The 23,491-nt window shown below is 36.6% G+C and overlaps 1 protein-coding gene across 1 annotated transcript in view; it reads right to left on the reverse strand.

The window, feature by feature from the left end:
• CATSPERE (catsper channel auxiliary subunit epsilon) overlaps nucleotides 1-23,491 on the reverse strand; it is a 177,140-nt gene that overhangs the window by 21,934 nt on the left and 131,715 nt on the right. The window contains exons 14-20 of the mRNA XM_044674979.1: nucleotides 19,491-19,543; nucleotides 17,692-17,742; nucleotides 16,272-16,305; nucleotides 16,108-16,187; nucleotides 14,396-14,495; nucleotides 5,707-5,793; nucleotides 1,959-2,116 (exon numbers count right to left, since the gene is read on the reverse strand). Of these exons, the coding sequence (XP_044530914.1) occupies nucleotides 1,959-2,116; nucleotides 5,707-5,793; nucleotides 14,396-14,495; nucleotides 16,108-16,187; nucleotides 16,272-16,305; nucleotides 17,692-17,742; nucleotides 19,491-19,543 (563 nt within the window). The remainder of the gene's footprint in view (nucleotides 1-1,958; nucleotides 2,117-5,706; nucleotides 5,794-14,395; nucleotides 14,496-16,107; nucleotides 16,188-16,271; nucleotides 16,306-17,691; nucleotides 17,743-19,490; nucleotides 19,544-23,491) is intronic.

Consider the following 23,491-nt stretch of genomic DNA (forward strand, 5'->3'; position numbering starts at 1 on the left):
AAACATACTTAAAAATTCAATTCCATAGAATCTACATGAATACAATCAAATCATTTAAGGTAAGGCATAACTTACTTAATAAGTCCCATTTTCTATGGGGAAAAAAGAACCCAGAGAAGACCCAATTTCCCTATGTTGTAGCTAAGCTGCCTGGTAGAATTTATTCTAGAAGTTGCCCAGAGTCATTATTAATATTAGGGTATTATTAATATGTCATAGAGACATTCTCTGGATACAAAGGTAAGAAGAGATTGAGACTTGGACTAAGGTAGTTGCACTGAGAATGGAGAGAAAGAGATAGATACTAGAGATATTTCAGGGGAGTGACTGATAGGATTTGGCAACTAATTGGCTATATGGGGTAAAGGATGGGCAAAAGTTAAAGATGATTGAGAATGGACCTGGGTTACTGGGTGGATGGGGTAAAAACATCACAATTTCCAGTGGTGGAAATTGAATGGTACCATTGATCAAAATAATAAAGTTAGAAGAATGAATTTTTAAGGAAAGATTGTAAGTTGGGTTTTGAAACCAACTTTGAATTTGAGGAATTGGTAGGTAATCCAGGTGAGAGATGTAGTTGGAGGTGTGGATTTGAAGGTCAGGAGAAATGAAGAGTTGGAGAAAGAAATTTAGAAGGCTATAGTGATATCTAGTTTCCCTAAATTCCTATTGCATTTGCAGTGTGCTGCATTTATTACTTTGTCCTTACTTGTATATCATCTTTATGGTAATTGAACTGTTTTGTAGCTTTATATCTTGTTTCTATAACAAGAATAGAAGTCCCTTGAAAATAGGAAGTACACCTTTACAATATTCAGCACATAGCAGGAGCAATACTTGTTGAATTATATTGTCATAGCTGACAATTGAATAGTTGAATAGTGTTCAATCAAACAACTGAAGTTTACTATTTGAGATTTCAATGATGATGAAAGTTGTGTAGCAGTTAAGAAAAAGAAAAATGATCATCTCTCTAAATTTCAAGTGGATATTTCAGTTTATTTTGCTTTCCTTTTCAAAAGAAATCATTTCTAATACTGCAGAATAGTGAAAGATTGAGGCTACTAAACTGAATATCAGGATTCTTGTGGGCTGCATATTGACTTGGAAAATCTATGTTTTACTGTATTTTTATTTATATTTATTAAATATTTCCCAATTATATTTTAATCTGGGTTAGTCCACTTAAAGAGTATTGTGGGCTACAACATGTTTGACTCTTCTCAGTTTTTGGAAAATAAGTCAAAAAATTTTGCTTTGGGGTTGGTAGTGCTAGAATTTGTAAACTAGAGCCAATCCATAGCAAATTGGGCTAACAAAATATTTTAATTATATGTAATTCGTATCTACTCATTTGGACATTATCTTCATCATAGGGTATATATTCTTATCACCACCCTCAATTTAATCCAACAGGCATTAATTTGGTTCCTATCTTGTACTTGGGGGCTGTGTGCTAGGGATTCAAAGATAAAGATGCAAAAGAGTCCCTGACTTGAGAGTAAGGCATGAATATCGATAGGAAAAAACAGCTATAGAATTCAATGGTAGAAATTAAGTGTAGAGATTAAATGGAAAACTTGCACACTTTATTTTTCCCCCCATCCCGACTCCCAATTTTCTTTTCATATGTCCTTCTAAGCCTTAAAAAAAAAGAGAAAGAGAATGTATTCCTTCACTTATGAAGCAAACCCTTCTGCTTGTACTCTGGATCCCATTTTTTTCCTGCCTCTTCCATCACCTTGTTCTCTGCCATTCACAACTTTGCTCATCTTAAAAATACTTGCTTCGACCTGTTGATCCTATTTTCTTTCTTGCTTTGGACAACTGAGTGATATTAGAGCAAAATTATTCTTTTCTTGGTTTGCCTTTTAAAGCTGACTATTTGCCATTATTATTATTGCTACGAAGCATTTAACTATCAAATTATTGTAACATAAAAACATTCTACATACCTGTAGTTTGGATCTAGGATCTTAATTTCGAACACATATATGCCAAGATGGGGATTGTTAAAAACTACAAAATTTTTATTACTCATATTCAAAATCTCATATGGTTGTGATAGGTCTCCAGGTTTTCCAACAGAATATGTGAAACAGTCTTTATAATTCTAAATAGATAAGAAATAAAAATATCAAGGTCATTTGCTGAGTCTGGTGAACAAATACTATACGTGTGTGTGTGTGTGTGTGTGTGTGTGTGTGTGTGTGTGTGTTTTGGTAAATGTTTAATAGTCAAAATCTCTGGGGGAAAAAAGGAATAGATGGCAAACTTTTAAGTATAATTTGCATTATTAATATTTTCTCCATCACTTTATTAAGTCTAGATAATCAACAAAATAATAAATATAGCCCTGACTTGTAATTTTTTTGCTACATCATTAGCATGTGCCAATTTTCAAGGTGTAAATGCTCATACTGGCAATTTAAGAATTGGCTCTAACAAGCTGGTTCAAGTTGGCTCCAGCTCATCTTTGACTATATTCCTATTCTGATGCCTCAGAGAGTCCCAGAGTTCCCGAAGGCTTTGTCAGTGAAGTAAAACCTCTGACAAGTTCTACAATCCTGGGAAAACTTCTAGTATGGGCTTATCTGATTGTCTGAGAACTGGACTACCTTAGTGTGAAGAGGCTCATTACCAAGAAGTTGGCTACCAGGGTAGATTTGGTAGCAGATGATTTGGTAACTAACAATTTGCTAACCGAATAAAAGTGTGCATAGAGGGTAATATCAAGGATGTCCCCAAGATTTTTTTATTTGGAGAATGATGATTGGCAACATCAAAGAAGCCCCATATCAGAAACTAGTTTGCAGAAAAAGATCATTTTCAGCATGCCGAGTCTAACACGCAACATGAATTTTCAGTCCAGGGATCTCCTGAATGCTGCCTTCTAAGCTATTAGAGGAGATTCAGTGTAAATTACTCACTCTGATGAAATCATGCATCCCCGAATTAATGAATACATTAAAAAAATTAACTTAGTGAATTATTTAGTGATTAATCATAGCCATTCTTCTACATTCTGCTGAATCATATCACTGTGGTATAACACAAGATGCAGAGAAGTTATATGCCATTTAAAGCATGTGAAGGTGTATTGAAATTAATTTGTTGTATGAAATTTGACTAAAATATGAGCTACTAGTTATATTTTACAAATGAAAGCTTATAATTATAAAAGGAATATTATTTCATTTTTACGTGACACAAATGTTTAAGTATCCTTTATTTCAAACAATGACAAATTTGGAGGTGGTTATTATACAACATATATTATTTGGAGGTATGGAGTTATACAATATATATTATTTCCTATAGCAGTGGGTTGAGAGGCAAAATAGTGTTCTTTTTCTTACCTATATTTCAAAATAACCAACTATATTCTTATAGAGGCATGTTGGTTGTGGAATAAGGAAAAGTTTTCCTCAGATTCTACTCATGACACTTCCTACCTGTGTGATTCTGGGCAAGTCCACTTAATTCAGTCACCACCTAAGGAGTTATCTTGAGAGGGCATTGTGGTGAGGTAGAAAGAGCAGTGGCTCTGGTATCAGAGGATCTGGGTTCAAATTTCACCTCTTATCTTACTATCTATGTGATCTTGAGCATTTCTCTTATCTGTGTGAAGGGGAAGGGAGTAGAAACTGATTTAATAAATGGTTCAGTTATTTCAACTCACAGAAAGAGATGCTCATATATATTTAGTAGGTGAGAACTAATACTAGTTTTCTGGTGGGAATAAGGGTCAAGGGACTTACTGTGAAGCCTGAATAAAGCTAAGGAGATAGCAAGGTTGGAGATCAGAGTGAACAATGAGCCAGAAGAACTCAGTTTTGGATTTAGCCTTTTCCTTCTTTATAACCCCTCTCACCCACACCTCATGGCCAGAGGAGCTTTTGTGAACTTCAGAGAGTCTAAGGATTTTGGATTTCCCAGTGACCCCCTAGTAGTATTCTTGGAATAGCTAAAAGCATTGTGTATAGAGGTAGTCAAGGACAGACTGGAGTAGATGAGGAAAACAGATGCAAGCTTTTACAAAGAATGCAAAAGCTGTACCATAACTGAGGGCAAAATCTCGAGGAGTAGAGCTCTGAGTTACCTTTCTTTACTGTATATGTTCTAAGCTTAAGTCTTCTTTCCTCTGAACTCTTTATGTATGGATAGGAGATTGTGTCACAGATCTTTAAGGGGGATATTTTGTACCAACTACAGCACTTGTATAAATATCCCTTTCTAAAAGCTTAGTAAGTTTAGCTGACTAATTGACATTAATGGATAACAATTGTGGGAAGCATGCCGGCTGGGGCTCATGAACTTTATTACTAGAAAAAAAGCTAGAAAAACCATTCCCAATCCCTCAGGGCTACCTCTAGCCTCTGAGGAAAGGAAGGAAGGAAATAAATATTTACTTAATGCATACTTGTGTATCAGACGTTATGCGAGGTACTTTGTAAATATTAACTCATTTGATCCTCACAAAAATACTGGAAGGTAGGTATTATTAACTCGATTTTATATTCTACGATAGACAGACGTTAAGTACTTTGCTCAGGGTCACACAGCTAGTAAGTGTTTGAGGCTGCACTTGAACTCAGGTCTTCAGACCCAGCCCTCTAGTCACCAGTCCACCTAGCTGCCTCTGACTGGTCCTGTAGCTCAGCTTTCATCAATTCAAGTGGGAGTTGGGAGAGTTGTGCTACAATCTATTAAATGGTGCTGTTGAGCTAGACAGCACCTGAAATTTCTCTTAGCTCTAGATCTGTGATTTTTTGGAGTTCCTCACTCAAAATGATGAAATGACAAATCATAATAAAGTTTGACATTTAAAAAGACATATGCAGAACTAGGAATGGGGAAGGACTTCTGTCCCCATGGTATAGAACAATACTTACTTCATGGTGAAGACCAACTATGAAGTGCTATATATTGCTTTCTCTGAATTATAGAGTAATATTGTAGTTCTCAGTGTTTTCAAAAAAAGTTCTGGGTTCCCGGAAACATTGCAGAGTTCCACAAAGCAGAGAGTCTCAGAACCTTGGAGTTAGAAGGGGCTTGAGAGATCGATCAATCAGCAAGCATGTGTTAAGTGCATACTATGTACCAAGAACTGCAGACAGTTCTAGAAATGAAAAGGCAAATGTAGTCCTTGCCATCAAGGAATTTACATTCTAATGGGGGAAGAGAAGATATACATCAACAGCTACATATAGAATAGATAAAAGAGATCCTTAAAAGGCACAAGCCCTGGGAAGACTGGGAAAGGCCATCTGCAGACAATGGATATGAATTCTAAAGGATGGCAAGTCCTTTAGAAACTACCTTTGAGAAGCTGGAGTTCGAGGGAATGAATGGATTAATATAAATCTTGCTAATAAATAACACAATGCAACATTCATTTTTCCTCATGTTACTCCTGAACATAATAATAATATGGCCCAATAATCTATGAAGTAGCAAAGCATTTAAAAGAATCTGCCTGTAGCTTTAAAAATATTTATGCCTCTATCTTTCAAACTTCATATCTCAGAAATTTCATAATCCTCTAATCTGAAGTAATTCAGTTTTGCACATGTAAAATCTATATTAGATTGCTTGCTGTCCCAGTGAGGGAGAGAATTTGGGTCTCAAAGAAAGTGTCAAAAATTAGGGAAAAAATAAAAGAAAACTAAATGAACAATGTACAAGTAAAAATTTTCTTACCTGAGGGCCCCAGACTTCTTCTAAAGGGAGGTGTCTATTCTTATCCAACATGGCATCCCATGTTTGTGCCTCATTCACACAACCACTCTGTGAAAAAGACAATTTGCAAAGTCAAAAAGTTTTATTTTCCCCAAAAGATTATCTAAGGTTCTTTGCCCTAGTCTAAGGTAACAGTGATAGCACAATTTGGAGGGAGGAATGTTTCACTCATTGCTTTCAAACTAATATAAAACAATGGCCTTGTTTTCTGAATGAAGGAAAAAATAACTTCAGAATCATCATCAGGAGTTAATTCTAATTTCCCATACAAATTAAAAAAACTATTTCCCCCTGTTTGTCATTCCAAAAATTAAATGGGAAAGATGCGTTAAATTAAATAATTCAGTCAATAGACTGAAATGCCAGAAGTCATTCTATGACATTAATTATATTTACATGAATGTTGGGTGAGGTTATATCAGTTCCAGTTCTAAAAGCCAATTCAGTGAAAAGAGGCCATACTAGTATTAGTATGGTTGCGAACAAAATAAATAGCTGATTGTATTGACTTTTTAGCTATGACGTGGCATCATGAAAAGATGGTTTAGTTTCAACATCAAGGCTAACATCTGGACAGAATTGCAACCAATCCTCTAGAGCACCTAGGTGATACTGTGGATAGAGTGCTGGGTCTGGAGTTGGGAAGATGTCTGTTCCTGAATTCAAATGTGGTCCACAACATTTACTAGTTGTGTGACCTTGAGCAAGTCACTTAATCCTGTTTGCCTCAGTTTCCTTATCTGTAAATAGAGCTGGAGAAGGAAATGGCAAACTACTCTATTATCTTTGCCAAGAAAACCCCAAATGGGGTCATGAAGAGTCAGACACAACTGAAAAATGGCTTAATAAAACAATCAATCATCTGTTCTTTCCTACCACCCCTATTTTCTGATAGAATGAAATAAGATTGTAGGAAGCTCCTTCTCAAGAACCCTGGAGACTTAGTCGTCCCATGCATTTTAGTTAAGTTTAGATTGAGAGAAAGAACATGACTAAGTAATTTTGATAGGTCCTACTGAGCCAGGACAGCCTTATTTGTAGATGAGTAGTGGGATTTGACCAGTACTTGAAAAAAAAGTTTCCTCCAACTCTATCATGCCATTGTCAGTCATTTGTGTTAAAGTATTACGTATTTTCAATTGTAAATATTTGTGTGAGATTCATCATTTTGTTGTTGTGGTGCAAAGAAAAATGCTAGGAGAACAAAACTTCCAAATGAATTGGCTTTCTATGCAATGGAACTACAGACATACCAAGTTTAGTTTGAGAGCATTAGCATCAACATGATTTTTATAGGGAAAAAGAGGGACAAAACTGGAGTATTACATCAAAACTACAGAAACAAACTGAGAATGGCATCCAGAAGGGACTAAGGTGTGTCTAAGGTGGGGCTACAGACAATCCCAACATGTCCATCCTGTGGTTGTTTTGAAAGGTGGTTTTGATAACTGGATATTAAATCTCCATTTCTCTGGCCAGTTTGTTGTAAAGAAAGGAGGGAAAGAAGGACTTAACTCAGCTATTAAAAATATTAAAAATTAAATTAACAAATAAGTTTCATCTTTATAATTGTACTTATCAATCAATAATAATTCCTAATCAATAACCAAACTTAGTTGTTTTAACTAAGGGCATCTAGGTAGTACAGTCAGGATGACTTGAGTTAAAAACTCGACTTAGACAATTACTAGCTTTTTAGCCCTGGGCAAGTCATTTGACCTCCTTCTGCCTCTGCCCTTAGCTATAAAATGGAGGTGATAACAATAGCAACTACCTCTCAAGAGTTGTTGTGAATTTAAAATATTTATTAAAGTGTCATATAAATTTTAAAGCACTACATAAATGTTATTGGCATTTTAACTCCTAAGTGTGGAGTAGGTTACTAGATTGCTTTTAGCTAGCTGTCACTTTGGAAGACAGGACCTGATAGTACTGTCATACAGTGTAGTAAAGTTTTCACCTCAAGCAATATTAATGGTGAACTACTGATGATGCTCTTGGTTAGGCTAGTCCTGTGCTAGTTTAAGGTCTGATATTGAAGAGAGATGAAATGAGACACTTGTAGGTCATTAAAAAGTTGACAAAAGGAGAGCTACTTAGCCACTGCAAAAAAGATATTCAAGGATAGACACTGAGGACAGTTTCAGCTCCTTTATCCGTTAACCTTCATGATCCATTAGTCAAACTTCCAATCCATTCTGCCTCCCTCCTCCCAGTTTGTCATCCTCATGCCTGTAGTTCCTTGGAACTACTTTAGAAGTCATTAGTTTCCCTTTGCTCAATTCTAATTTTTAATGAGTTATTTTCTTTAGTGAGTTTTTGAATCTATTTTCCCAATTGGTTAACTTTTATAATTTTCTTGAGTTTCTTGGACTGCTCTTATTTTTTCCCCCAATTTTTCCTAATTTGGTTTTTAAAAAGTCTTTTTAAAAGTTTTTCCAGGGGCAGCTGGGTGGCTCAGTGGATTGAAAGTCAGACCTAGAGATGGGAGGTCCAAGGTTCAAATCTGGCCTCAGACACTTCCTAGCTGTGTGACCCTGGGTAAGTCATTTAACCCCCATTGCCTAGCCCTTACCACTCTTCTGCCTTGAAACCAATACATAGTATTAATTCCAGGTTGGAAAGCAAGGGTTTAAAAATAAATAAAAATTCTTCCAAAAATTCTTATCTTAAGCCTGAGATTATCTCAATGTCTTTTAAGAGAAAACCAGACTAATCTGTATGAAAGGAAGGGTTAAGATATTATTCCTATCCTAGGTGCCATGAAAGATTAAATGAAGTAAAAACATGGTCCTCACTCAAGGAATTTATAGACTTTTTGTCTATATCTTTACATATATCCTGTGTAAAGGGAACCCCTTCCTCCCAAGGTCATGAACTTTCTTCTCATCCAACCCATCCCATTAGCATGGCTGGAACAGTCCAAAGAGAGGTCACAGGTTAAGAGTCCTTGGAACATGACCTGGAACTAAGGGTTACAAGTCTACATCAGAGAGACTTTGATTGGTTCCCGAGATGTGATAAACCAGCTGAGAGACACAGGAAGGAATCTGGAGAAAAGGGTTTTGAAAGATGAGACCATAGAGGAGATTGAGGTCTTTGGCATGAGTTTTCTGGGATTGATTCTTCTACTCCATTCTGCATTTGTGGCTCAGGCAGAAGATACCCTTGTGGAATGGTAAGACTCTTGCTCTGAATCCAGTGGTTCCCAAACTTTTTTGGCCTACCTCCCCCTTTCCAGAAAAAAAAATATTACTTAGCCCCCTGGAAATTAATTTTTTAAAAATTTAATAGCAATTAATAGGAAAGATAAATGCACCTGTGGCCATCACCGCCCTCCGGGATTGCTGCAGCACCCACCAGGGGGTGGTGGCACCCACTTTGGGAATCACTGGAATAGACCATCAGACTTCCATGTGGAGACTGGAACCTTGTTGGGGAGCAAGCTGAAATTCTATGGATCAGACTTTAGAGTGGTAGGGTAGGAAATAATTTTTTACTTCCTTCTTTCCTTCTTTCTTTTTTATTCTATACTTAAATTAAATTATTAAAAGCCACTATCATCCTTGTGACTTAAGATTTAATTTTATAAACGGTGACCACAACAATTTTTTTACTAATATTATTTAACAAACCAATTTCTATACATTACATGTAGCATTTTAATTATTACATATTACATTTATTTTCATTATTACAATCCTTAGAAGGCAGCCCTATATAGGCCCCCAATAAGGAAGCAGCAATGAATTCCTATGGGAAGGAAGTAGCATCACAAGGGAGATAAAGGAGAGTGAAAACACACTTGATTTGTTGGAAAATGAGACATGGAGAATCAAGGAAGCTTGAAAAAAGACCACAAAGTACCCAAATTGTTTTCATGCTAGGAAGAGGGTCTCCCAAAGGAATCTGATCTATGGCCAAGAAATGTTTGAGACTAGGAAATTTTTTTTTTACATTTAATTCTAATTTTTTTCTTAATTACATGCTGTTGTGAGGTACAACATTCTCTTGGAGTTCTACTCGTTCAAATTTGTATCACTTCATGTAAAACTTTTTAGATTTTTCTGAAAGTATCCTGCTTGTCATCTCTTATAGCCTAATAGTATTCCATCACAATCTTATATCACAATTTCTTTAGCCATCTCTCAATTGATAGGACATCTCCTCAATTTTCAATTCTTTGCCATTACAAAAAGAGCTGCTCTATTTTTGTACATATTTAGTTTGCAGTTAATTTTAATTTATCTTTTCATATTCCCTTATTTTCCTTTCTTTTTGATCCCTTTTGGATATGGTTCTAGTTGTGGTATTGCTGGATCAAAGAGCATGTGTAGTTTTATAGAGTTTTGGGCATGGTTCCAAATTGTGCTCCAGAATGGTTGGGTCAGAAACCAGGAAAATTGTAATACAAGCCCTGAGCGCAGGGATGGAGACAGGAGTGTTTGGGCTAGACTCCCTAGGGTCTGGAAAATTAAGGCTTCAATTGGAAGAAGGAACTGGGAAAATGGGTAAGAATATTCAATATGACACGGAATCTTATAGATCCCTGTATAAGAAACCTTGACCCTGCATACCTCCTATGACCCATTTATCACTGTTAGTCCTCTTTCATACCTGGTAAAGTTTTTCCCTGTTAGAGAAGTAGCAATAGAAACTGGGCATTTCTGGTGCTCATTGAGGTTATAGCCCACCAAAGATGCTAACATTGGCTTCTCAGTAAATTGGCTGATTGAAAGTATATTGAGGTTGTCCATGAAATAATCTGGTTACCCCAACTGATGTTTGCTATGTAAATAGTTTCCCTCAAATGATGGAAACTTGTGATGACCTTATGCAAGTCAGTGTTTCATCTTTTATATACAGACTACTGAAGCCAGAAAGTATATAAAATTGAGTAGAATTTTAGTAGAGTAAACATTGGATTCTCAGATGATTTACCTAGGATCTCCAGTGTTCTTTATTTCACTTCCTATTTTTTGTTTAGAGGGTAGACAATAATGCTCAAGGAACACCAGAATTTTTTTTTCCTGGCAGAAATTTATATAATAAAGGCAGGAATTTAGAATGAAACATTTAAGGCAGAGGATGATACAGATGCTCTCCCTTCCTACCTCCCCCAAACTATCCATCTAGACTTTTTGTTATTTTACCCAGGTTATTTTGTATGACAGCTAGGGGCATTATTCCAGCCCTACCCAGCTCCTTGGTAGTTTTGTTGGAATCCCAGAAATGGTTTGAAGGGATGCAGACTAATAATCAAAGATCTGACTGGAGATAAAATGAATTTTCCAACCCCATATCAAATATTTGACTAGGACAAGAGACTTTGAGTCAGAATCAAGGGCAAATTTAAAAAACAAAGAAATTAGTATATGTTTATCTCTCTGTCTGTTTGTTTGGGTGCAACTGTCAAAGCCTTAGATTATATTGAATAAAAGCTTTAGCTCTCTTTTTTCCAAGAAGAAGATAATTAGTGATTCTGTTCTATCAGATGGTAGCAGAGAACAGGAGAAAGCCCAAAGAGGCATTCTACAGGAGGCATTATATCATATAGCATATGGTAGCAGAAGGCAATTCAGGAAACACTGGAGCTTGAAACAAGTGGAGACATTCAGTAGAGATGATAGAATTCCCAACAGAGAAGCAAAGAGTAGCACTAGCATATCACCAGAAGATATTGGTGACTGTAATATCAGTAGTTCACCTGACCACACATTTTACTACATAGTCACTACCCAGGACACTTGGCTTTCTCCATGCATATATCTTCAAACATGTTCACAGGGATGATTCATGCTTTCAACACTGTGGCATATATATGTGGTACAAATTTTGGTTGGAATTTGTTGAGCACAGGACTCATGTTATGGACATTTGTGGCCATTTTGACCTGATAGAATAAGCTTAAAAGTTTCAAATCATCCTGTGGTGATTTTATGACTGCAGAGTGAAATGCCTTGGCAAACACCAATGGTATCTCATACACAATCAGCTTCCAACCAGAACATTAATTCCCTTCCAATCTGAATTCATTCTCTCAATAAAAAAATGTCATCAGAGGAAGAGAACTTAAGTCACACCCTCCCTTAATGTTTTGTAGCTCTCCATCATGCATCGTCATCCCATGATTGTTGACCACCCAAATGCAGCTGAGGCCAACAGAGGCATCAAAGACTGGTTTGATGCCAACAAAATATTCCTCCACTTTCTGGAAGAAGTTCTAGACTCTCAGCTTCACTTTCACATGAAAAAAAACCTGAGTTTGATTGCCTTCATCCTTTCTGTTGCTAATACCATGATTTTGGACTCATGTGACTTTACAAGATAGGTTATTGTAGTCACATTAGTCTTCCCTGGTTGGGGTGTGCTAAACTCAATATTGTTTAATACCCCCCTTTTAAAAATTATTTTTATTTTATTGATTAATTATGAAAAATTTCCCATGGTTACATGATTCATATTCTTTCCGTCCCCTTCTCCCACCACACTCCCATGGGTTTTACATGTGTCATTGATCAAGACCTATTTCTATATTATTGATATTTCCACTAGGGTGAATCTGCATCCCCAATCATATCCCCATTGACCCATGTGGTCAAGCAGTTGTTTTGTGTTTCTGCTCCCACAGTTCTTTCTTTAATGCCCCCTTTCATCTTTGATTGGTGTATTTAATATGGAATAGGTCACTGCTTTGGTATCCATCCGTACTTGAAACTGAGCTCCACGTATATGATGTTGTAGCTTTTAAATGAGTGATGGGTCACTTCAAAGTTATGCACTATAATTTGTGTAGGATAATAAATCACATTGTGCCAATAAGTTATCTACTGGAAGATACAATCTCACCTCTGATGCCTGTTATTCCTCAGGTATAAAATTGCTCTCAGGCCTTTGGTGATGGGGTAGGAAGGGAACAAGCATTTGTTAAGTGCTTGCTTTAAATTTCATACATTTGCTAAGGACTTTATAATATTTCATTTTACCCTCACAACTGACCTATGAAGTAGATGACATTATTTTACCCATTTTACTTGAGGAAACAAATATTTAAATGGCTTACTCAGTGTCACCCCAGCTAGATATGAACTCAGGTCTTCTCAATGCCAGCCTCAGCATTATTTCCAATTCAAATTCTTTGATATAAGAAGTATTGTTATAAAAACTTTGGTGTATTTATAAGGATTTTCTTTTTTTTTTGAAGTTCTCACACAGTAAGGGTATTTTAGGGTTAAAGCATATGGACATTTTTATTTGCATAATTCCAAATTGATTTCCAAAATGACCGTACTGACTCACAGTTCCTCCAACAGTACATTAAATAGCATGCCTCTCTTTCCACAACTCTTTTGAATATTAACTTTTCTTCTCTTTTGTCACCTTTTTCAATTCCCAGGTTGTAAGGTATAACTTGAGGGTTGCTGCTGTTTTATCTTTTTTTTAAAATTCTGACTTTGTCTCAGAATCAATACTGTGTTCCAAGGCAGAAGAGCAGTAAGGGCTGGACAATGGGGGTTAAGTGACTTGCCCAGGGTCACACAGCTAGGAGGTGTCTGAGGCCAGATTTGAATGAAGGACCTTCTGTCTCTAGGCCTGGCTTTCAATCCACTGAACCACCAAGTTGCCCTCTTAAGGGCTATTTTGATGTGTATTTCTCTTAATATTAATGATTTGTGGTTGTTGATAATTTCAATTTTTTTGAGAATTCTTTGTTCATATCCTTTGTTCATTTGTCTATTGGAGATGGCATCTGCACTTCTACATTTCTAGTTGTTTCCATGTCTTAGATACCAAACCCTTATCAGAGAAATTTGATGCAAGGATCATAAGGCATAATACTGTTTCCTTATTCTGCATCTGATAGATGTGAATAAGTGTGAATTAGTCAATGGGTTTGCTTATCATTAACAGCTCATATATTCTAGCCTGATTCCCTTCTTCCCCAAGAATAATACATAATGCCAAACAGAAATCTGGCAAGTGATAACTGAGTAAGTTTTAAACATGATCTATCAGATATAGTTCATTGGACATTTTGGCAGTGTGATAGCAGAAACAATGTCATGTGTTGTGCCAAAGCAGAAATAAAATAAATGGAATTTAAAGAAATTCTAGAACTTTGTCATATTAGGTGAGAATTCCGATGGTATCACTGCTTGTTTGTCCAAGATAATGGTCAAAACAATCTTATCCAATAAAAACTCTAAAACTCGAAAGTCTCTGATGGCAGAGCCAAGATTTCACTATTATTCGTGAACTGGCAGGTTTCATCAACAGACTGATCAATCTAATAAAAACCTTTCTTTTTCCCCTATAGCTGAAACTTTGCTGTAGGAAAATCTGATGCTTCTCTCCACCCTCAAATTGCTTAGTTCTGCTTTTCTGCTGGTTATCAAAGGACTTTTGCCCTTCATGCAACCTAATGGCTTCCTGCTCCTAGAGGGTCTACATAATTATGCCAGACTCGGAGCAGGCACCTGATTTGCTCCACTCACTTCACTTCAGAACCCATGAGTTCACATGATCTACCAATCTCAACCTTTTGGGGAGCAGGGATTATAGGCATGTGCTACCACCCCTGTTCAGAAAATGACATAAACTTAAAAGGAAACTATATAATTAAATGCAATGCAAATGAAAAAAAATTTACTTCTTCCATGGTTAAGTTATAGGTGAAATCCTTTCTTCCATATATTTCCCACATGATAAAATTTGTTGTAACTTCTTCAACAAAGACATCAGCATCATATCTGAAAGAAATAATAATAAGAACTTAATGGGTCAGTAATCTGCTTTTATTATCTCGATTTTACAGGATGAAACTTAGAGGTCAAATAATTTAGGCAGGGTCACAGAGCTAGAAAGTACCTGAAGCAGGATTTAAACTTCTATGTTCTTCACTCCTGGACTGTATGACATATAAAAGGAAAAGTCAAACTAAATGATTTCTATGGTCTCTCCTAGCTCTAAAATTATAATCTCAAGCTACAATCTTTTCAGCCATCTTGAACAGGGTTAATTAGGACAATTCTAGCTGTTAATTATTGGCTGTAAGATTAAAGTAATAGGGACTGTATAATAGTCTTCATAGAATTATTCTTAAGGTTATTGGCTACTTGGATCTCTAAAAGTTTGTTGCATAGTTTTGTGATTTATTTACCAATTGTTTAATATGGCTAAGACATTGTAGATATCTCTAGCAGAAAGAATTTTGGATTTAGGGTCAAAAGACCTTAGAGCTTGAATCCCGGCTCCACCGATTATTATCTCTATGACCTTGGGCAAATAACTTATTTTCTCAATAGTTTGGTTTCTTCATCTATAAAATGAGGATGAACCAGATCACCTTTTTGATTCTTTCTAAATCTACTACAAAACTCCTCTCTTGTTTGAAGGAACAAAAGTCTAAAAATTGCTGGAAGCATCATCTAACAAAAAAATAAACTCATGACCTCTGGATTTAAAATAGCCTTCAGAATGGTTTGAGATTATGAATATTACTATGGTGACAATAATACATTTTTTCTTCATAGCAATACCATTTAGAGTAAATTACAAATATCATTATAAAAATAAATGATTGAATTAAATAATTTATTCCATTAGTGTTTATCATAGAATTTTATAATTAGAAGGGACCAAGATCTGTACTGAAAACTCTGTATTAAAAATTCAGATGTCACTCATTAGTGCTGATAAGTAATTTTATTTATAGTTTCCACTTTTAGGAATTGGGTTTTCTGTCAAATGAGATATTATCTGTAAAGTGCTTAGCATAGTACCTGGCACAAAGTAGGTGCTTAATAAATGCTTGTCTCCCTCCCTTCTTACCACTATTCAATGGGCACTTCACAAGTGTTTTACCAATCCTTGTAGTGTAAGTACATAGAATAGAAACAAAAATATAGAAATAACATTTCTTGGTCCACTGCTATGGCAAGGTCACATTGTTAGCTCCCGAGTTTCCCATAGCAACTACTAAGTTCCTTAGCTATTTTTGTAATATCTTTCAGGTTGGAATGGATGATCTCAAAAGCTGGGAATTTTTCCTGGTGTTCTTAGATAGACAGTGCCCACTAGCAATCCTGGACCTCCTGTCTTTATCAGTAGCATGCTCCCTAAGTTTTTTGGTGCTTTTATGATTTGACTCAAGATTCTCAGGGAAGGATGGCTTTTGACAATGACTGAAAAATAATTTAAAGCAAAACAATGAGATCACTAGTAATGATCTGACAAATACACAGTGAATTTTCTCAGAGAAAACCCATTTTTGACCCTTGATGGTCAGTTAGCTATGTTCTTAAGGCTATGATATAGAAAAAAAATCAAGATATGTTGGAAAATGTTTATAATGTTACTTACAATAGAATGGTGGGATGGAAGCTACTCCTCATATTAATTTTCATAGGACAGCCATTTTTTAAGGCATCATATAATACACGCTAGAAAAGAAAAATGATTTTGTTATTTTTATGTGCTTGATTTATGGACAAAAAATTTTTTTTAAACATCCATAGTCTTCTTACCTTGTCTTCAGTTGGATTGCCCCTTAAAAATTTCCTAATAAAATGGAGACATTTAAAAATACTGAAGTTTCACACATTAAAAATAATGCATTTCTGGTCTAAGACAAATTTAATTTTGATAACTTCACTAGGTAAACAAATAAGGATCTCATGTTTTAACTAGTATTTAGGTTGGAGGAGATTGATTAATCTTTGGATTGAAAACCCAATTTTGCAATCTTAAGGGATATTTGAAAATAAAAAAAATTTAATTTAATGAAAAATACATATCCCCCTTTTTTGTGGACAAGTATAATAATCTTCAAGAAATAAAAATATAGTGCCACATCCATAGAATAATTTGGAATCACTAACTTAAGCAACATTTCTTAAAGCTAAGAGAGGTGGAATGGAATAATTAGGACAAATGGGTCAGCATGGTGGCCAGTCTTAGAGTGAAGGAAGATCAGAGGTCAAGTCCTATTACCTCTGACAAACCAGTGAAAGCCACCCAACCTTTCAGTGAGGCAACTTCTTTGAGGCTGTAAATTATAGGTTATTTGTATCAATGAAGAGAGTTCCTACACAATTATGAGATCATACCTCTGGTGGAAAAAAAAGGTTCCTTCTTGATGGTTTCTCTTTCACACATTCTATGTTCACCCTCTCTCCACCAACTGGCTTACTTGTTTGCTTTTCATAGACAGAATTTCATTTCCCGTGTTTGTGCTTTTTTGCAAAAAGATCTCCCATGCATGAAATGCACTCCCTCCTAAATTTTCCCTCTTCAAACTCCCAGCTTCTTTCAAGGTTTAGTTCCAGAATTACCTCCTACAGGAAGTCTATCCAGATTCTGTTCCAGTTTCTAGTGCCCTCTTCTGGAAATTACCTTGTAGTTACTTCATATATATTTGGATTTACTTTTCTTGTGTGCATAACATTGTAATTTTCTTGAGGGCAGGGACTGGTTTCATTTCTGTGATTGTATCCCTAGTGCCTAGCTCAGCACCTGGCACATTGTAAGGATAAGGATTATATCTGTGATTTCACTGGCATTAAGAACTCCTGGAAGAGGAAAAACACTCTACCAATGCATGTTGCAACCTTTTCTGCAACTTACAGATAGAGAGTTATCTGGGCCACTGAGACTATGGGACTTGCCCAGGGTCACATAGTCAGTTATCATGTCAGATTAAAGGTGTTCCTGGATACATACTGGTTCTCTAGCTACAATAAATACCATGCTGTCTTTCAGAATGTAGTAGGTGCTTAATACATGCTCTTGGATGAATTAGAATGTTTTCTACTTAGGAAATTTGGTGTTAAAATTAATGCTTTCCTCCCAATGAATATTTGTTGATTGACCACAGATATTGAATAAGTGATTTCTTTTTATATCCTTATAGAATTCTACTTTTGATATTACTAAAATATTTCTTACCTATCAATGACATAACTAATGTTTTTTCTTTCACAATCATCATATTCATATCTATGTAAAAAGAAGGAATACCAATAAAAACAAATATCACAGTGTGATATATTTTAATATTTATAATAATCAAACTACTTGATAATATATTATAAACCCAACCCAAAATTTCTCCTCTCCTTGTATTTATTTATGCAGTTTCCTCGGCCTGTTCCTCCTCCCACTTTTATCAGAGTGAGAATAAACATTTATTAAGTACCGACTTATACGCCAGCCATGGTGTTAAGAACTGGGGCTATAAAGAAAAACACAAGACAGTCCCTGCTGGCAAGGGGCTTACAAACTAATGGAGGAAGACAACACATAAAGAAAAGTCTAAAAGGGGGAATATGAGGGAAAAGTTGTAGGAAAATGGAAAGGATGGTGAGTAGGTCTTGCAGCCAGGGTGAGAAATGATCTGAGGAGGCTTAAGGTAAAGAGTGGAATTCATTCATAGCATGGTGAGTTTCTAGGGATTATGAAATCTAAGATTAGTCAGGAAGGATTTTGTCAAAATTCTGTCCATTCTTTGAGGCCTATCTCAAATGCCAGCCTTCTTTAGGAAGGCTTTCCTGATTTCTCTACCCATGTAAGCTCTCCAGATGCCAAAGGAGTTCAAGAAAGAATTAAGAAGGACTGATGCTTACTTAATTTTGTATAAGACAATGCACTTTTACAAACATGATAAGTGACAGTTTTATTTTTCAGGGGGTAAAAGTCCCCAAAGATAAATATATTTACTATTATTTAGATACATTTTCACAGGCTGTCAGACAGATGCACCCCCTCCCCCCCACTTTTTTTCTCTGTCTCCTCTCCCTAACCCCCATAGGAAAAGAGTGATATAGTAGAATGGAACGTTTTTGTAACAATTTTTTTAAAAAAAGAGGTACAAATAAATAGCTTTGTTAGTCAGTGACCATAAAAAAACTAAGGGATACTCTGGTCATATTTGGGCTGAAATAATTTTGAGTAGAGAATTGTGGACAGACAGAGTTATCTCACCACCCCTCTAGGGTGGGGATGGTAGGGCAAGGAGTCAGTGTGCTTGGCATAGTGCCCAGTTCACAGAAAGCATTTAATAAACAATTAGTGACTTGACTTGTTGACTTGTGCATTGTGATGCTATAATAGAGACAGGAGGTGAATGATAACTTGCTTCATTAAGAAAGGGGAAATGAAGAGAAGTCTTGATTAGCTAAGAAGGAAACTGAACTCATTTGTTACCTTAGTAACTCAATAAGTCAAGCACCTGTAACTTTTTTCTTGTCACTGTTCTTGCCACTGACATAGTTCCCAACTCTTCTGATTTAGAAAATGGTCTTTTGAGAGTTCTTGTGGTCAAATAACTCAACACCTCAACTAATCTTGTCCTTCAATGATAGCTATATTGCCGGACACCAGATCCATGACCTCAAAAGGTTTTCCCCTAGCTTCCTAGTTTCTTATAGGACCTATATAGGCACAGTTTTCAAGATCACAGAATGAGACCTTTGTAGCATTACTCGAGATCAGAGTATGCCTTTTAGTGGAGATTTAGCTGAATATGAAAATGAGTTTAATGTTAGTCCCCTTCAAAACACAAATTAATTGAAATGATAATTGAATAATGATGTCAGATCAATTTGAACTCAAAGACTCAGTATTAATTCTAAGACAGAAGATGAGGGTTTAAAATAAAAGAAAAATATTGCCCGTTATAATTTATTTAGCCAATAAGTTATAAATCTAGAGGAAGATGAACACAATACGATTTAAAAGATACTTGCCCTTTGACAATAATATGTCTCTGTGGGAAGCAGCCAACAAATACATGAACTGCCTGTAATAAAATAATTTAAATGGTGAGATCAGAGGGCATGATTCATCTTACTTTGAAAAATCTAGAACTATGGAACAACACACTTTTGAATGTAACAACATTTAATATTCTTTTAAAACTATGATTCTGTGACAAAGCACTAGTCCCTCTCATTTTGTTTCTTTTCCCACTCTTGCTTCCTTAGTGCCTCCCAAGACTCAATCTCTAGATGTCTTCTAGTCTTTCTACATTTGGTAATACAGAGAACATATCTTCTCCTGGTTTCAGTGATCATCTGTAACACTGAACCTAAACTGAAATTCAAATTCCAATTTCTATCTCAAGCTCCAGTTTCATGTTGCTTCTTTCTTTTCGAAACTCTTACCTTCAGTCTTAAGAGTACATACAATGTACTGGTTCCTTGGTAGAAGAGTGGTAAGGGCTAGGCAAATGGCTTGTGGCTTGCTCATGTTTACATGGCCAGGAAATGTCTGAGGCCAGATTTGAATCCAGAACCTCCCATCTCTGGGCCTGGCTCCCTGTCCACTCAGCCACCCAGCTATCTCTCTAATAGGATGTTTTACAATCTTTTCAAATTCAACATGCTTTGTCAAATCAGTAAGTTTTTATTAAGCTCCTGTTATGTGCCAGGCATTATGCCACAGTTTATGGATACAAAAAGAAGCAAAAGGGGGCAGCTTGGTGGCTCGGTGGATTGAGAGCTGGTTTTAGAGATGGTGGATCCTGGGCAAATATCTGGCCTCAAACACTTCCCAGCTGTGTAACCTGGGCAAGTCACTTAACCCCCATTGCCTAGCCTTTACCACTCTTCTGCCTTGGAACCAATACACAGTATTGATCCTAAGATAAAAGGTTAAAAAAAAGCAAAAAACAATTCTTCCCCTCAAGAAGCTTACAATAGAACATGGAAGTCAACAAGTAAAAAACATGTATAAATAAGCAACATATCTGATATAAAGGAAGTAATTAAAAGAGGGAAGACATTAGAATTGAGGGGTTGGGAAAGGCTTATGATAGAAAATGGGATTTTAATTGGGATTTGAAAGGAGCCAGAGAAACCAGGAAGCAGAGATGAGGAGGGAGAGTATTATAGGTATGAGGGAAGAGTCATTGAAAATACTCTGAGCCAAGAGACAGAATGTCTTGTGTAAGGAACAAGGAGATCAGTATGTCGTAGAAAGTAACAAAACCGAAAAGGGAAGTAGGGAGGGAGGGGGTGTGTGTGTGTGTGTGTGTGTGTGTGTGTGTGTGTGTGTGTGTGTGTGTGTGTGTGTGTGTGTGTAGGCTATGAAAGACTTTGAATACCAAACAGAAGATTTTATATTTGATCCTGAAGCTGAGGGAAATCACAAGGTTGGAACATATGCTTTAGGAAAATAGTTGGGCAGCTGAATAAAGATGAATTGCAGGCAGACTCACCAACAGGCTAGTATAATTGTCCAAGTGGGAAGTGATGAGAGCCTGTATCAGGGTGGTGGCAGTATCAGAGGAGAGAAGTGGATGTTTTCAAGAAATGTTATAAAGTGAAATCCATAGGCCTGCCTTATCAGCAGATTGGGTATGGACTAGGATGGGGTTGTGAGAGCAGGGAGAGATGGTGAGAAGTCAAAGATAACATCTAGGCTGTGAGCCTGGGGGAATGGGATGTTATAAATTAAATTGATTTTGAGGCTTATTATCAGATTTATAAACATTAGTAGAGAGAGATCTCTAAATATATAAGCTGGTGCCTGGATGGGGGAGGGAGGGAGAGAGATAGAGAGATGAGAGAAAAAGAAAGAGAGAGAGAGAGAGAGAGAGATGGAGAGACAGAGAGAGAGAGAGATGGAGAGACAGAGAGAGAGAGAGATGGAGAGAGAGAGATGGAGAGAGAGAGAGAGATGGAGAGAGACAGAGAGACAGACAGAGAGAGAGAGATGGAGAGAGAGAAAGAGATGGAGAGAGACAGAGAGATGGAGAGAGACAGAGAGACAGACAGACAGAGAGAGAGAGAGAGAGAGAGAGAGAGAGAGAGAGAGAGAGAGAGAGCGAGCGAGCAAAACAAAACCCCAGAGACCATTCATTCAAAGGTAGGAACTCTTCTTCCAGGACACTTAGAATGTTCATGCTGACGCTCTCTGGACTGGGACACAGTGACTCCGACTTCTGTGTCCCACCACTGGGGTACCTCGGGATGGAGGTATTTTATTTCTCACAATCCCCCCCCCCTCTGATTTTTTGGGAGAAGAGCATGTTGTCTCCCTACTGTTGGTTCTCCAGGAGATTAACAAGTTGATCTCCCTCATGAACAAGGAAGAGTGTGCTGCTTGATGTTAGAGGGTTTGTGGAGCAAGGCATCAGCTGATGGTAATCTGTTCCAGCTTTATGCCTTTATTCAAAAGAGAGCTAAACCTGGCTTCAAATTTTAGTTTTGACATTAATGCCTTGCAGTCTGCCCCTTATCGCTCAACTGAAACTTTATTATCCAAAGTTATCAGTGATCTTTTAATCATTTTCCTTTTTCTCAGTACTGTTTCTTGGCCTCTCTTGCATTAGACCCTGTTAACTGTCCTTTCTCCCTGGATACTCTTTCCTCTCTGGATGTCTGTGATACCACTTTCTTAGTTTTCCTCATATTTCACTGACCATTACTTTTCAGTCTCCATGAAGCCTATCCTTCTCCCTAATTGTGGGTTCAACTGAAAGCTCTCTTGTGGGTCCTTTTCTTTTTCCGTTTGGCCTCTTTTTAACCCTGAACTGGACATATTGAACATAATGGACATATTGAATTAGGTGTCTAATAGATATTTCATACTCAAAATATCCCAAACAGCACTCTATATTTCTTCCCAAACCTGTCATCCTTCTCATCACTCACATTTTCAGCCTCATCTCTTCACATGTCTACACCCAAACTATCTATTCAGTTACCAAGTATTTTCAATGTTACCTCCATGGTATTATTCACACCTAATCCCTTCTCAGGGTATCCACCCTAATTTAAGTCTTCATCATCTCTTTCCTGGATTATTATAATAAGCTTCTTAATGGTTCCTTTCCTCAAGTCTCTTCTCTTTCAAATTCATATTTCACACATATTCATAAAGTACAAGTTGGACCATGTCACTCCCCTGCTCAGGAAGTTCTAAGGCTTCCTATTACCCCTAGAATTGAAAACAGACTTCTTTGTTTGGCACTGCAACCTGGCTCCTACCTACCTTTCCAGCCTTATTACACACAAATTACCTTACATGCTCTTAGGGGCAGTCAAATTGGCCTCAAATTAGCTAGTCTTCACACATGGTGATTATCAATGATTTTCATGGCTTTGCCCAGGTTGTTCCCTATGACATTCAAAGTTCAGCTCAGGCCTTTTTGGATTCCTCTTGCTGTTAATGCCTCCCTCCCACATTAATATTTCCATGTAGTCAGTAAAGTAAAAAGCTTTGATTATGTACTTCAAGAAGCTCACATTCTTCTGGGTGTGGGAGTGTGGGGGGAGACAACATACAGATAATTATGTATGTCAAAAATATGTACAGAAAAATTAGAGATAACTTCAGAGAGATAGCATTTGCATATTTTGCAAACACACATATGTAGATATACACACACATATAAATTGTACATGTTGTTTTCCTTTAATAGAATATAAGATCCATGAGATCATAGTCTGTTTCCTTTTTGTCTCTGTATTTCCACTCCCTAGCACATAGTTTGGATTAATCAATGCGTGTTCATTGATTGATATTACTACCTGTGTGATTTTGAGTAAATCATTTAACCTCTGTGAACCTTTGTTTCTATAGCTCAATAATAATAAGTAGGAATAACACTTGCACCATCCACTTTACTGGGTTCCTATGAATAAGTCACTGTGTAAACCTTAAAATGATATATAAATGAGTCATTATTACTATCCCCTTTCCCTTTTCCTTATGTATATGTAGTATGTCTACACTTCTTTTT

The sequence above is a fragment of the Gracilinanus agilis genome, chromosome 4 (genome assembly GCF_016433145.1).
Source record: "Gracilinanus agilis isolate LMUSP501 chromosome 4, AgileGrace, whole genome shotgun sequence".
NCBI classification, from domain to species: Eukaryota; Metazoa; Chordata; class Mammalia; order Didelphimorphia; family Didelphidae; genus Gracilinanus; species Gracilinanus agilis.